The 14,205-nt window shown below is 43.4% G+C and overlaps 2 protein-coding genes across 3 annotated transcripts; one reads left to right on the forward strand and one right to left on the reverse strand.

The window, feature by feature from the left end:
- Nucleotides 1-1,126: 1,126 nt before the first annotated feature.
- rab38b (RAB38b, member of RAS oncogene family) lies at nt 1,127-5,726 on the forward strand. The gene is made up of 3 exons (XM_029518853.1): nt 1,127-1,358; nt 2,707-2,984; nt 4,708-5,726. Exons 1-3 carry the CDS (start codon nt 1,136-1,138, stop codon nt 4,855-4,857), a joined length of 651 nt encoding a protein of 216 aa, XP_029374713.1. The 5' UTR covers nt 1,127-1,135; the 3' UTR covers nt 4,858-5,726.
- A 2,963-nt stretch (nt 5,727-8,689) lies between these two features.
- On the reverse strand, nt 8,690-14,205 carry bach1b (BTB and CNC homology 1, basic leucine zipper transcription factor 1 b). 2 transcript variants are annotated; one of them, XM_029518852.1, is made up of 5 exons: nt 14,045-14,205; nt 13,663-13,911; nt 11,713-13,161; nt 10,562-10,768; nt 8,690-10,445 (listed from the first exon to the last, which is right to left on the reverse strand). In XM_029518852.1, the coding sequence occupies exons 2-5, from the start codon at nt 13,909-13,911 to the stop codon at nt 10,110-10,112; spliced, it is 2,241 nt and encodes a 746-aa protein (XP_029374712.1). In that variant the 5' UTR covers nt 14,045-14,205; the 3' UTR covers nt 8,690-10,109. The 2 variants fall into 2 exon arrangements, with proteins under 2 accessions (XP_029374712.1, XP_029374711.1); XM_029518851.1 differs by having other exon boundaries at nt 8,690-10,448.

A 14,205-nucleotide genomic window follows, 5' to 3' on the forward strand; every position in this document is an offset into this window, starting at 1 on the left:
GGGGACCGAGTGCAGCGTTATTTTTGGACCTCCAGAGCTGATGTTACTTATGAACCTTTTTCTAAATAAGAAGATAATTATGTCAAATCACTGTGTGATAATTAATAAAATGGAAATAAGGTTTCTAGGGCACACTTTATTAAATAACTATGTCTAAATTGCTACAGACACAAATTGTTTGGTGCAATTAATAGTCACAAGATGGTGGACAACGTTTATTCATAGTTAATAACTTTTCATGAGCTCAGGGAGGAAGTGAGGCCAGTACAGACCAAACCACTGTTTATGTTTGATAATAATTAGTTTATGACGCTTCATAGCGACACAAAAACATTGAATCAACACTGAACATGTGTCAGTTAAGGGTAACTCTTCTAGACACACACTAGGTGAATGCATTAATTGGGAAATGTTAATAAGTTTACATGCATGTAAAACTCCAAATTCTCCAGTCAAATATGGTGCGGTTTACATAAAGGCTCTATGTTGACTGTTGTTTTTCTGCAGTGCTCAACCTGCGTGATCCTGCTGTGATAATATGACAATCAAACAGTTTACAGTGTAAACTGTAAGCTTCTGAAAGTGATGACAACCTGGGAGATTGCCTTTATTATTATTATTATTATTGCTATATCAGAAGAAGCACAGATTGAACTAACTGTTATCTTATTTATTCCATAAGGTTACAGGTTTAAGGAGCTTATTTCCTCTCACTGGAATAACCTGTGAAGAATCTGAATTCAGCTTCTGAAAGGAACAGTACTGGAATACAAGACGACTGAATACTTATTTTAGATAACTGAAGCCAGGACGTGGATTATTATTATTATTATTATTATTATTATTATTATTATTATTATTATTATTATTATTATTTATTTAATTTAAATTTATTTTATTTTTATTTTTTTTTTGCAGAGAGTTCAGCAGGCTCCCCTGAAGAGAACTAGTCCCGGTGAAGCTCCAGGGAGGCGAGGTCACAAGATCACACACACACACACACACACACACACACACAGCTACACGAGCAGAAGGAGGGCGGCTCCGGCAATCCGTGCGTAAAAAGAGGGAGAAGACGCCTCACACCGACTTCGCGTCGAGGAGAAGTTGGAGCGTCTGAGAGTCGACAGGTGAGATGAGCCCCTCCCAGTCCAACGGCATGCAGAACCTCCGGAAGGAGCACCTGTACAAGGTCCTGGTCATCGGAGAGCTGGGCGTCGGGAAGACCTCGATCATCAGGCGGTACGTCCACCAGACCTACTCCAGCAACTACCGGGCCACCATCGGAGTGGACTTCGCCCTGAAGGTGCTCAACTGGGACTCCGAGACTGTTCGGCTCCAGCTGTGGGACATTGCAGGTGGGACAGATGTTCAGTCCGAACTATCACTGCAGATCAGGGGCACACAAAGTTAAAATCATCTGAAGGGTCGCTAATGATGATGGCTCTCGCTTGAATTTAGGATGTTTTCACGTTTAAAGTTTCAGTTTCACGTTTTAAAAACTCAGGAACATTTTCAAAGAATGGCTGAAGGGAAAAAAAAAAAAAGTAAAATGGTATTTAGCAAGACTGTTAGTTCCTTAAAAGCTGATTGTCTGAGGAGATAGTGCTTATCTGCAAACGGACAGAGAAGCCTGAGTGTTATAAAGTTAAGAAACAGTTTCTTCAGTTTCAGGATGCACAGTCACTGTGGAGCGTCCTCTCTCTCTCTCTGTCTCTCTCACACACACACACACACACACACGTGCTCATGGTGCTCAGGGGAAGATGAGCACACTGTCATTCAATCATTCATTCAAGGTGTGGTGCTGCATCATGTGAGTGGGCCCATGTGAGGGCGATTTGAAGTCACAAGAGTGCCATGTAGCCTAAAAAAAAAGTCCTGTTAACTGCATCGTCCGTTTGGTGAATGACATTGCGTCAGATGACATGTGATATCTCTGTCTGTCTGACTCCCGTCACACCAAAACAAACGAGGATTCCTTGTGATTGTTGAAAATCATTCATACACTCTGAAATGAGAAGGGGAAGTCCTGAATCCATGCCGTCAGATTTCCCATTTCCTCTCAAGTGAACGGAGCAATTTGCAGCATTTTGTCGTCAGAGGACTTGCAGCAAAGCCAGAAGTGAGCTGTTGTGCATTAATGCCTATCAGCCATGTAAACCTTTGTGCTGAGGCGTGCTATGTAAAACTCATCCAGCCACGTGCTTGGGCTTGGACTAACAAATACTCACATTAGACAACAGAACACACACAACCTGCTCCTCAAGCATCTAATTTTCATTCCCTGCACAATGTACAAGCGTAGATTAACACAAATGTATGCACACACGTGTCTCACATGCTAATATCATCGCGGTTAAGTTGGGCTGAGTTGAATGTTCTTGGGAACAAAGTTTATCTTCCGTTTCGTTTGGCCACGATGTAGAATTCAAGATTTGTAGAAGTCGATCTGGTAAAAGTGGGAACAAGAGCTTGCATTGAACGTGAGCTGCGGTGCAACGTGACAGTAAGACCACAGGAATGTGCTGTTTCATGGGAATGCTAACTGCTGTCGTAATGCCGGCTGATGAGCTATTTTGCTAAAAAAAAAAAAAAAAGTGGGTAAACAATGAGAATCTCTCATTAAAACCGATGAACAGGAACAATGGGCTGCCATACTAAGGAATAAAAGCTCCTCTGTGTTTGTGTGTCTGTCCGTCACAGGTCAGGAGCGTTTTGGAAACATGACACGGGTGTACTACCGTGAAGCCATGGGAGCTCTCATAGTGTTCGACGTGACTCGGCCTTCGACCTTCGAGGCCATCGTCAAGTGGAAGGAGGACCTGGACTCCAAACTGATGCTATCTGACGGACAGAGCATTGCCACTGTGCTGCTGGCAAACAAATGCGACCAGGGCAAAGACTTAAGCAGCAGCGGCATCAAAATGGACCAGTTCTGCAAGGATCACGGTTTTGTTGGGTGGTTTGAGACCTCGGCTAAGGTGAGATGGCACAAAAGTATAAACCGGGTATTTTATATCTGGCTTGCAGGGCGTAAATTGAAATGCACGCTTCCTGCTCTGAGCAACGAGTTGTCACTGAGAATGAAATGACAGGATCAATCACACGAATACAACTGGAGCCAATAAACGACTGATGATTAAATCTGTACTTAAAAAAATGAACACTTGTGGCTTTTACAGGCCAGCATGTGTGGGACTATTTTCTGGATGGATAGCTTCTTCCTGTTTCCAGTTGTCATGATAAAAGAAGCTAACCAGTTGCTGGCTTTAGCTTCGTATTTAACGCACAGACATGATGCTGGTGTTTCAGTTCTGACTCGTAACTCTCAGCAAGAACAGTCAGAATGTGGACGAGCACCCTTCCCCCAAAATAGCATTCATTTTAATCAGAGCTTAATTGCAGGCCTTTGCAGCAAGCGGCTGGCACACGGGCTCCTCTCCCACTCAGGTCGCTGCAGTCAGTGAAAAACATCCCCACAGAGAGAACTGGAATTTCATATGCTCATGGGACGCGGCTCAGCCGGAGCACTTTACGAAGCAGGGTCAGAACACATTAGCCCACCGAAGAACACTGTGTTTTCTTAGATAGCAGCGTTACATGAGCTTCTGGGTGTTTCACATATTTGCCTGCAGTCATACCTCGCGGTATATGTGCTGTGTGCACATAAAAATGATACTTTTTCTGCCTTTATTTGAATTAGAAAGCGGCAGCGGGGAATGGACAGTGACCCCAGGATGCTACGATAACATGGCATGTAGCGGGTTTATTCAGTGTGCTTGACCTCCTAAAGAAACAGCGTAAAACATCTATTCTATTTTTCCAACACCAAACAATTTTTTGTTTAACTTCTCTTGGTTACGCTATTCCAAAATCTCTGAACCCTTCGCACATAAATTCTGCGAACGTCTCAATTCGCACGTCCTCTGCTGACACTAATGTGTCGTCGCAACGTAAGTGCGCTGCCAGTCCTGCGGCATTGAGGCTCAGCATTCTCAGAGGTCAAAGGTTACACGGTGCAGGTTTGAGGCAGAAGTGTCAGAAGTGGGATACGGACACAGAGACACACATTCCTCCTCAGCAGCTGTGGGGAAGACATTTTGCAAACATCAAAGTGTACTCGTGACGTTGCTGTTCACACTGACAGCATGCACGGTTAGCCACATTTGGGCCACGCTGCTGATGCAGAGGGAGTGCGACCGTCGGCTGATTTCATTGCTTTATCTCAGCTTCACATACAATCTAAATTCAGCATTGGACTACCTGACGCAATCAGGGTTCTCATTACGGGGTTACTTGATGAAATCTATCAGAGCAGGCTGTTCCGCTCGATCTTTAAGAATCTCCTAAAACCTCTAACACCCTAACACTTAACATGACCTTACCTGGTCTCTCTGTCCTTATTAATTAGACTTAATTTTCGGCAGTTGCACAATGGTCTCCTACTACATATGTAACCTGCTTTTGAAAAAAGCATCTGTTAGATGAGTAAGTGTTATCTTGTGGGGCCAACCTGATTATTATTATTATATATATTATTAATTATATATGAAATGTTGTGTGCCAGCTAGGCCCACGATCATTTCCTGCATGTCATTCCTCTTCTCGCCATCCCATTTCCAGTTTCTACGTTTATTGTATCAATCAGCAAGAGGCCAAAAAAAACAAAGCCATGGCTAACTGCAGTCTTTGTTTCTCCTGAAGGACAACCTCAACATCAGTGAAGCTGCAAACTTCCTGGTCAAACACATCATGGCCACAGAGAACAACATACTGAAATCCGTCGTACCGGACACCATCTCACCGCAGCTCGACGCGCAGAAGCAGGCAGGCTGCTCCGGCTGCTTCAAATGACGACAGGGGGGACAGAATGGAATGGAAACACAGGAGGACGAAGAGGGACACTTCCACCGGCATGGCCTTTCAAGAAAAAACGAATTAGCCACCGTATCGTTGGGCTACTTCGGTCCAAAGCAGAGTTCAACATTTCAGTTTTGACGGTCAACCAGAGCTCACACACTGAAGTTTCACATTCACATTTATTTAACAGTGTTTTGGTAACTTGTGTTACTGTCAGCGTAAAAGTTAGCTGCCAAATGAGTGCAACTTTAGTTGGCCTCAACATGCACGTCGAAGCTCTTTGGCGTGATGTATTAGATTAATTAAGGTATCAGACCAGCGGCCTCACTTTAAGGCTCCTCGTTGTTAGCTGGCTTCCTCGCTCCCTGACAGAACTAAATAAAAAGACTGAATATTTGCAGCGTGGTTGGATCAACACACCAGAATCTCTGCATTAAAAAAACACCTCAACATTATACCTGTTCATCTCCTTTTCAGGAGAGTAGGATTGTTCTGCTTTCCTCATCTGCATCCCTCGATTCTCCTCCACAAAGCAGTTTGGGAGACACGGAAGCTTTCTGTAATGTTTCTGTGCAAGAGCCAAAGAAATCATTATTGATCTTTTGTTGTGTAATTGTGAATTTTGCACATGCATCGTTTTTCATTAAGTTATTTCCTTTTTTTCTGGTGAGCTGCTTATTGTATTATGTTGTGTTTCTTAAAATCCTTCCTACAACTGACTCTCGTACGGACTGTCATTTCATTAGGCAGTTTTTAGCAACAGCTCAGTTGGAGCGACGCAAAACGGAGCGGTAGACACACAACCATCCTGGTGAGTGTGTAGTGTTGAGTCTTATGGCTTATGGCTGGTGGGCAGTTTAACATTTAAAAGGCGTTATCAGACAAGATTTTGTGCTCGCGGAGGAGCGTGGTGGTTGTTCTTTGGCTGCAACACTCAACCACATCTGATTTCTGCTTATTCTCAGAAATCACAAATTTATGTGCGTATGTGTTATTTCTTCCTCAGTAAAAATTGTGTTGATTATCTGCTTCTGAACTTGACACATTCTTGAGTTGACTTGCCAAAGTCTAACCCTCCGTATCCATGGCAACTAGATGATTTTATTTTATTTTTTATGGGCATCCTATAACATCTGTGTGAGACTATTTCCCAGTGTATTCACAGTTACACACGCGCGTCAGTGTGCACACAAATACACTTTCAAATCTCTGTCCTTGCCTCTTATGTTCTTCTCTCCTCACCCACTCGATCTGCCATTATTATTTCTTCTCTTGTAACAAACTCGCTATCATCTAGCAGTCCAGAGTCTTTCTTCTGAGCATCCTCTGCTCGTGTTCACTGGCTCTAGTAAACACATGCAGCGCTGCAGAGACGATTCATGGCCTTAAACAACCATGAGATCAGTGCTTTTATGTGTATTTGCATCATGTGTTGTGCTGGGTTCGCACGGTTGTCGTTCATAAGTCCGGTCACAGCAGCATCATGTGCTATTGATCCACATTAAAGCGTAATAGATTTGTGTATTGTCTTCTTCGCGGGATCAACACTTCACAGTGTTAGTGTGGCTCATTACAGTATGCGTCATGTGACATCAGCAAGGTGTCTCAAAAACACACACACGCACACACAAAGATGCGGTAGTTGAAAAAGTTGAAAAAGAGCTGCTCATTCATACAGTTACAAACATTCTGTTTGTCTGAAAAGGACAAACATGGAAAATAAATTGGTTGGTTCCACAAGCAAACTGCACCGCTTATTGTTATACATTTTGATGTGGAACGTTCTTTTGAATTAATTGTTTTGAAGGAGTGAAAACGAAATCCATGTCATGCTGTGCTGTTGTTTTGTTTTTTGACACGTTAACTACAAAGTGCACGTGTGCTGTTTGACCTTTTCTTGGGAACAAACCATTTTACGGCCTCATGATCACTGGAGTACTTCAGCTTCGCTGATCACTGAAAGAAACAGTGACTCAACTCTCAAGTTTTATTAGTTTAGTCCGAGAAATGTGTGTGTGTGTCTCTGGGCTTATCCAGGACTCTCAGGTTCTCATTAGGAAGCCACATGACTGAGTGGATTATTCTCTGCCTGAGGGATTGGATTTGGTCGTCTGCTCTTGGCTCGCATTAAGACATCCACCACCAACAACTCATTAAATGATGCTCAAACTAATTTTGTCATCTGAAATTCATCAAGCCGAAACTTGATGAAGACACAAATGGCTGGGAGAGAGGGTCATTATATTGTCATTATTTTAAATTTTTAATTACATTTCAAGAGATGTAATTAAAAGTAAAACAATGAAACAAACTTCTTCTTTTGTGGTACAGGATGCTCTGTGTTAACTCTTCCTGTGACAACACCTGGCACAAATCTATCTATTCATTAGTGGGATTATGAGCCCAGCATATTGTGTAGTTCTCAGGCTCTGCCAGAGAACCACCTACAGCAAACACCCACATATATTTTCTGGGAGAGAAAAATATAGTGGGAGGGGGAGGGAACGAGGAGAAGCAGGTACAAGAAAATGAGTCGAAGGAGAAGAAATGTTCAAAATGTGGCAGCAACAAAAGGTTACTGACAGCTCGTCAGAAGTGACAGCAGGTAAACAGAAACAGAGGGTCGTCACACCGAAGTGCTTTGGAGATGTTTTCCAGACAGATTATGACCGGTAACTTCCTATTAGATCAGAACAAATTCAGCCGCTTAAGCAGGCAGACACCAACAGACGAGTTTCTTATTTTAGAGACATGCCAGAAAAAAAGCGACTGTTTTGATAAAAACATTTCTCTCCTCCTCTTCTCACCAGCAGTAATTGCTCATGGAGCGCCATCTGTTGTCAAATCAGTCACACTGCAGCTATTTAATCCACTTTGAACTGCTGCCGTATTCATTTGACGAAATCTCTTTTGTTCTTCAATTTCACTGACTTTACTTTTATTCCCCCTTTAAAAAGTGACAGGACTTATTCACTCCCACGACGTATCAACAGAAAAAGGAAGCCACAAAGATAAACACTGCTGATGTGCATGTTCCTGCATGCACACCAGCAGTGAAAGCATTTCAGAATGACTGGCGCCGAAACATAATCACAGCGTGTGAACATTGAGAAATGCTTTTCCAAGAAAATGACCTCATCCATCACGGCGAATTTCCCATCTCTTAGTCTGTGCTTCTCAGCAAATCCTGGTTCCCACTCATTAGTGTCAACATCTATTAGATCATGTTAACCTGCTTGACCTCTGCCCCCCCCCCCCAGATCATCCTTTAATTCTGTCTTTATGATGAGGCCTTGTATAGCCAGCGAGAATGACCGAACATCGAACTGATTTGTAGGTCTCAGTGTGGCTACGTAATCAACATTTCACCATGTTTGCTCACATAAAAGAAAAATGAGGGATGAAATAGCAGTCTCTGCTAATTAAAGCAGCCCAGAGAGAGAGATAGAAAGAGGAGGAGTGAAATGAAGAGAGAACAAAAAGAAAGAGAAAAAAATTTGAGGTAACAGAGGTGAGCGTAGGTGGAACAGAGAGAGCGACTGAGATTCAGAAGGGAGGAAGATGAAAGACTAAGTGCAGCATTAAATCATTAATATGTCTGTCCAGGTTGAAAGATGAGTCCTCCAAAGGCCTCGTGAGCTCAGCTATTCATCATTCACTCTGAACACTGACGGATTTTGTATCTCATTGACCTTACTGATGCTGTTTCAACAAAATTGCACCGCATGAACAGCCATCTTCATAAGTGGAGGACCATGAAAACAAACATCTTTTTTTTTTGTTGTTCTGTTTTAATGGTAATTAGTTATGTTTCACTTTTCTTTTCTTTTTTTTTTTTTTTTTTTTTGGGAATACTATCCGTATGGATAAAGTCTGTTTGTGCAACTAAGAAAAGTCATTTCTGCAGCATATACAGATATGGCTCTGTAAATGCACTGCCACTAGAGGGCAATAAGCACCAGCATCATCATAAAAACCTTTGCTATGCAACACTTTTAAAACACAGCAGCCTGAAATATGCTTACTTATCAGATTTTCTGTTTACAGTATTATTCAGCTCATTCTTACTTAACTCAAATCATTTGAAGAACGGCTGCACTGTGGTGATTTTCATGCAAAAAAGTCGATCAAATAAATGCAAAAAACAAAAAAAAAGAAGCACTGAAAGTTGATCTGGAGGAGGTTTTACAGGAAGTGTCAAAGCTCAACTACAGGCAAGGAGATGCGTTACAGCAAATAGAGTAATGACTGGAATTCACAAAATAATGACAGTTGTGCTGCGGATAGTGCACGTGAATCTGCTTCATCCATTGATAGGCTGTTGCTACATTGTTGACAGTAAAATAGATAAGACTGATGTTGTGTGGCTGCGTTTCTCCTAAGAGTCATTTAAAAAATAAAATAAAATGGTGAGGTCTCTTTTTGCAAGTCAGAATGAAGTGCAAGATTGGTTCAGCCCAGAAATAGCTGCGTCACCGTGGTGAGCTGAGGAGAGGCGACCACAATGACAACCTGGAATATGAGAAACCAGACATGTGACCAGAAGGTAAACATGGCACACCCTACGTCGAGTCCTTTGGTCGAGTTGCCTGGGTTTGGTGCAAAAGGCTGCGGTGCGTTGCGCTTGCATAGAAGGCACAACCAGCCTTGCGTGCAATATATGCTGAATTTTCTTGTTAACACCTGAGATATTGTATCAAACTGTATCAAAATGAGATCTCAAACAATTACATCTATCTATATGAGGATGGAATTACAGTCATCCTGAGGTAATCAGGCGTTGAAGCATATATGTTACAAATGCATAGATTGTTGTTGCTAGTTGATTTTACGCTTTTAACGCTGTGATTCTTTCAGTGCTGAAATCTTCACATTATCATTGTGCACCCTTTAAATTTTAAGCAGAAAACAAGTTGCATTAAACCGTTTGTGATGCTGGAAGAACTTGCTTTCGGAAGTTCACCAAAAAAGGAAAAGTAAATTGAAAGGTTTCAGACCTATGAAGCATTTCTGTCCGCTCAATGTGAGCTTGAAGTTTAAATTAAAAAAAAAAAAAAAAAATAGTAGTAGCCTGTGAGTTTATTATAACTTGTGTAACTTTGTCATTAGAAATGCACAGGGAAGTGGTTGCTTTCTCTCACAGCCTGTGCTGGTTCCAAAGTCCTTGGTAATATCCTTGGAGTCCGTCTGATGCAGGACGGGAACCCCTTAATAACTCCACAATCCTATTTTCAGTGTGTGTACGTTTAAAGTGAAGGCTGACCGTTTTCTGTGCATGTGTCCGTGGAGTTGGACGAAGCCTCCTCAGAGGCCGAGTATTCATCAGCGCCCACCGGGCAGGCCGAGCGTGAAGCCGGGGGCCGGACCGACAGCTCTGGCTGTGAGAGGAGAGCGTCTATGTGGGGGAAGAACGAGGACAGGGGGCAGTCTGGTGAGCTGTACTTAGCTAACACTTGGAGTTGCTCTGGCTGCAGGTTGGCTTCGTTGGAGACTCTCTGACATAAGGCCGTGACCGTGTGACGCGTATTCAGCTTCAGCTGGTTCAGCTGGAACTTCTCCATCATTAGTTTCTCCCTCTCTGTCTTCTGTGACACACACACACACACACAAGGCAGTATATACAATCTCATTAGCACGTCTGCGCACAGCAAGCAGCTTAATCAAAGGTAATTACTGATTTACAAAATGTGACTTTTACCAGCTTGTTGATTTCACACTGCAGGTTGTATATGCAGTCCAGCTTCCTCTTGCGGCAACGTTGAGCTGCTAGGCGGTTTTTGCTGCGCCGCCTCATGTCGTGGACAAACTCCAGCTGTTCAGGCGTAAACGCCTGTTGCTTCAGCAGCTGTTGGAAGTCATTTCTGCTCAGATCCACAATCCAGTCTACAGGGTACGGCAACTGAACCTGAGGGCAGGAAAATGAAGAAGGTTAGAAGTTTCACACAGAGATTCCGGGACAGTGAGATCATCTACACAAACAAGGGAGACAGACCGACGATCGATGCTTTTAATCTATGAAAACATGTTTTGTTGAATCACATTAGTGAGGCTGAAGGCCTTCAGGTGATAAATGCACCTGCAGGTTTATCCAAACAACACAGTATTGGCAGTGTTAACATTAGATGAATGGGATATTTAATGATGTGTGTGTTGGTTTTTTGCTTATTTCTTTTTTTGTACACAAGCACAAAATAGATATTGCGCTCAGTAATTTTTTTTAGCGAGCTGTTAATTATTAACTCTGAAAACGGGTCAACTTTTTAAAGGAAAGTCAGGCAAGGTTGGGCTATCGCTGGTGCTAATGTGTGACAGGAAATGTACACTCACACGTTTGTCAGGGCTGTATAAATCATGAAGTGTTTTATCTTGTGTAAATGAAACCTTTTTTTAATATCTGAAATGACCTCAGCTTAACTGTCTTAACTTTGCTCACGGCGTTGTTCGTATGTTCAGGAACATCCGCGTACTCACTAACATGGATAGTTCGGTGACGTTAGAGATTCCTCTGACCTGTTGTTTGTGTAGTCACTATTAACTCAACAGGCTGAGGTGTCAGATTTATCGGAGCTGGACTCTGGACCAATTAGCAAGGCACATGCTCATGGTCACAGCACACATGCATGTACACACACACACATCAGCTATACTTTGTGAATGATTAACTTGGCAGTGTAGCAACGATGGCTGATGGCTGCAGATATTCATTTGCATCTGATATAATGTACCAAAGACGCTTATCTAAAACAAATCTTCTGAAGTAATCTGTGACGCAGTGAGGTAGCAGGTGGAGAGAGTGAAGTGCAGAGCTGCATTGTCTTCACGGACTTCAGTCGCGTTTTCATCGCTCACCTCGATGGCTCTCTCTCTTGTGTAGGACTCGCTGTCTCCTTCTGTTTCTGTCTCCGAGTCTCCATCCTCCCCCGAGTTTATGGATGACAAACCTGACTGAGATGTCCCCTCGCACTCAGACAGCCCTGCTCCCTTCCATAAGCATTTGCTCTGGTCCAAGTCCTGGAAAAAGGGGCAGCTGGTGCTGCTGGAGCTCAGGTTGACATGAAGCTTCAGCCACTCTAAGGAGGGCTGCATCAGTCCGCTCCCTTTATCACAGGAACGTCTCGCATCGGGGTCCTGGAAGTTCAGCTGAGACGGGCCAACGTCTGGACCGGGCAGCTTGGCCTGGTGCTCAGCCACCTCCCTCTCCACAGTGCTCCCCTCTCTAACATTACTCAGTGGTAGCGTCATGTTTTCCATGATGCCTTTTTGTTCTCCTCTTCCTCTTTCTTTCCTGGTATTATTTGAGCTTCTTCCCTCGGCTTCTGCCAGTCCCTCAGCTTTTGGATGAATGGACACTGCATCTAGTGTGCCGGAGTCCTTTGGTTTCTTGACCTCTTTAACATCCATGTCAAACCTCTCCCGCTCCAGTGACTTAACTGCAGCACCCTCAGCTTGAGCCCTCAGCGGGCAATGGTGCAATATTAACCGTGGTGACTTCTCACCCTGAGCTGTGCTTTGCCCCATGGAAAGTGCTTTAGCATTAGACCCAAACAAAGAGCTGACTGCAGCGGTGTCCTCCATCTTCATCACACCGGTCTCCTTTTCATTCTCATCCCATTTTCCCCGTCTTTCATTTGTGTCTTTCTCGACCATGTGACCCTCTCCTCTGCTTAGCCCATCTTCGGTTTTAATGTCATATATTTCAGTTTTCTGCAGCTCATCAGCTTCTCCCCTGCTTTGTCTGGTGGGATCGGTTTGTGCAGTTGTCCGGAGTGGGCTGTTTGGATCATTTTTGATCACTGTTGCTACATTACTCTGGTTTTTCTCTGTGGCACAACTTTCCTTCCCACAAGCCAACTGGAACTTGCGATATTTGGGGCACTGCATAAAAGTATCACGTGACCCTTCGGCTGCAGGTGTAAACATGCCTGTACAATTCTGACTTCCCATTTTGCTGTTCACTGATTTTTTGACGAGCAAAGCCACTTCCTCCTCAGAGGGTGAGTCAGCAACCAGTTTTACTTCTTTCTCATCCAACAGCATATCGTCAGAGTCTATGCTGCTATCCTTCCTTGATCGGTGGCTCTTGCATTTCTTCTTGCAGCAAGTTTTTCTAGGAAAAGAGTTAGAGTCCTTGCTGCTGGAGAGGAACTTAGGCAGGAGAAAATCAAAGCAGGCCTCATCCAGGTCTCTGAAACCGAGAACGGAGGCTGAGTTACGTATTTCTAAAACATCGTCTTTCACAAAGAGGAGTTTGGACGTGTAGGCAAACTTCAGCAAGGGTTCAAAGCCAGCAGCAGTCACCTGAGAAGGAGGAAACATGAAAGAAATTAGCACTTTCTGGCCACAATTTACTCTGAAGGACTGCAGCGAGGGGATTTTTTGAAAATCACAATCATGCATCATAACGCTTTAGGGTCAAACTAGATCCACTGGATCCGCTCTAGTTACAAGCTTTTAAGGAAATAAAGCCAACGGTTGTTGCTCAGCAAGAAAAACACCTAACCAAAAAAACTAGTTCCTGTGGCTTTCCTTTCATGTGAGAAGACGCTGAGAAATGCACCGTCAGCATGATCATCAGTTAGAAATAAGTTTTGCTGAAGAAGCGCAATACTTCTGGAACATAAAGAAATCTAGCGGTCAAAATAACCTTATTAGCTTGGCTGAACTAAGAGGATTGGATTTTTATTAGTACAGCAAATACACTGACCCTGCAGTCATTTTACTTTCTCACAGATTTGTTGTTGACACACACAGGCAGCCTGGTTATCTGTTGTATAATGGCATCATGAGGTGACATCTCACCTCTTCTGGCAGGGTGATGACTGCCCCGTGTTGTGTGAGGGGGGAGATCCTCTGTGAGAAGTATTCGCTGCAGGAAGCGAGCACAGAGCGGTGAGCTCTGAAACTCTGCCCCTCCACCACCACCGTAACATCGCACAACATGTCCCGGCGGCGCTGGTCATCCAGGCAGCGCAGCACATGGGAGGAATGCACAGTTGACTCAAATGTAAACACAGACGACCGGGGACTAGACATGGCCATCAGGGACATCTATGTGTACACACAAACACACACATATACACTTATAGGTGATCACATCCCATGTATCAGGACACATACTTAAAAAGAAATTAACAACAACAACAACAACAACAAAAATAAAAAAAATAAAAAAAATGCCTACCTTACACAACAGACTTTTTATATCCACTTTTCTTAGAGATGTACAGAAAGTCCCAGCTGTTGAGGACACATGGTTATTTCTAAACTGAATGCCGTCCAACCAGGCTACGTTTCCCAGAAAGCCTTATCTCAACCCGGCTACAAACTAAAAACTGAGCTTGA

Source organism: Echeneis naucrates, chromosome 14 (assembly GCF_900963305.1).
Source record: "Echeneis naucrates chromosome 14, fEcheNa1.1, whole genome shotgun sequence".
Classification (NCBI taxonomy): Eukaryota; Metazoa; Chordata; class Actinopteri; order Carangiformes; family Echeneidae; genus Echeneis; species Echeneis naucrates.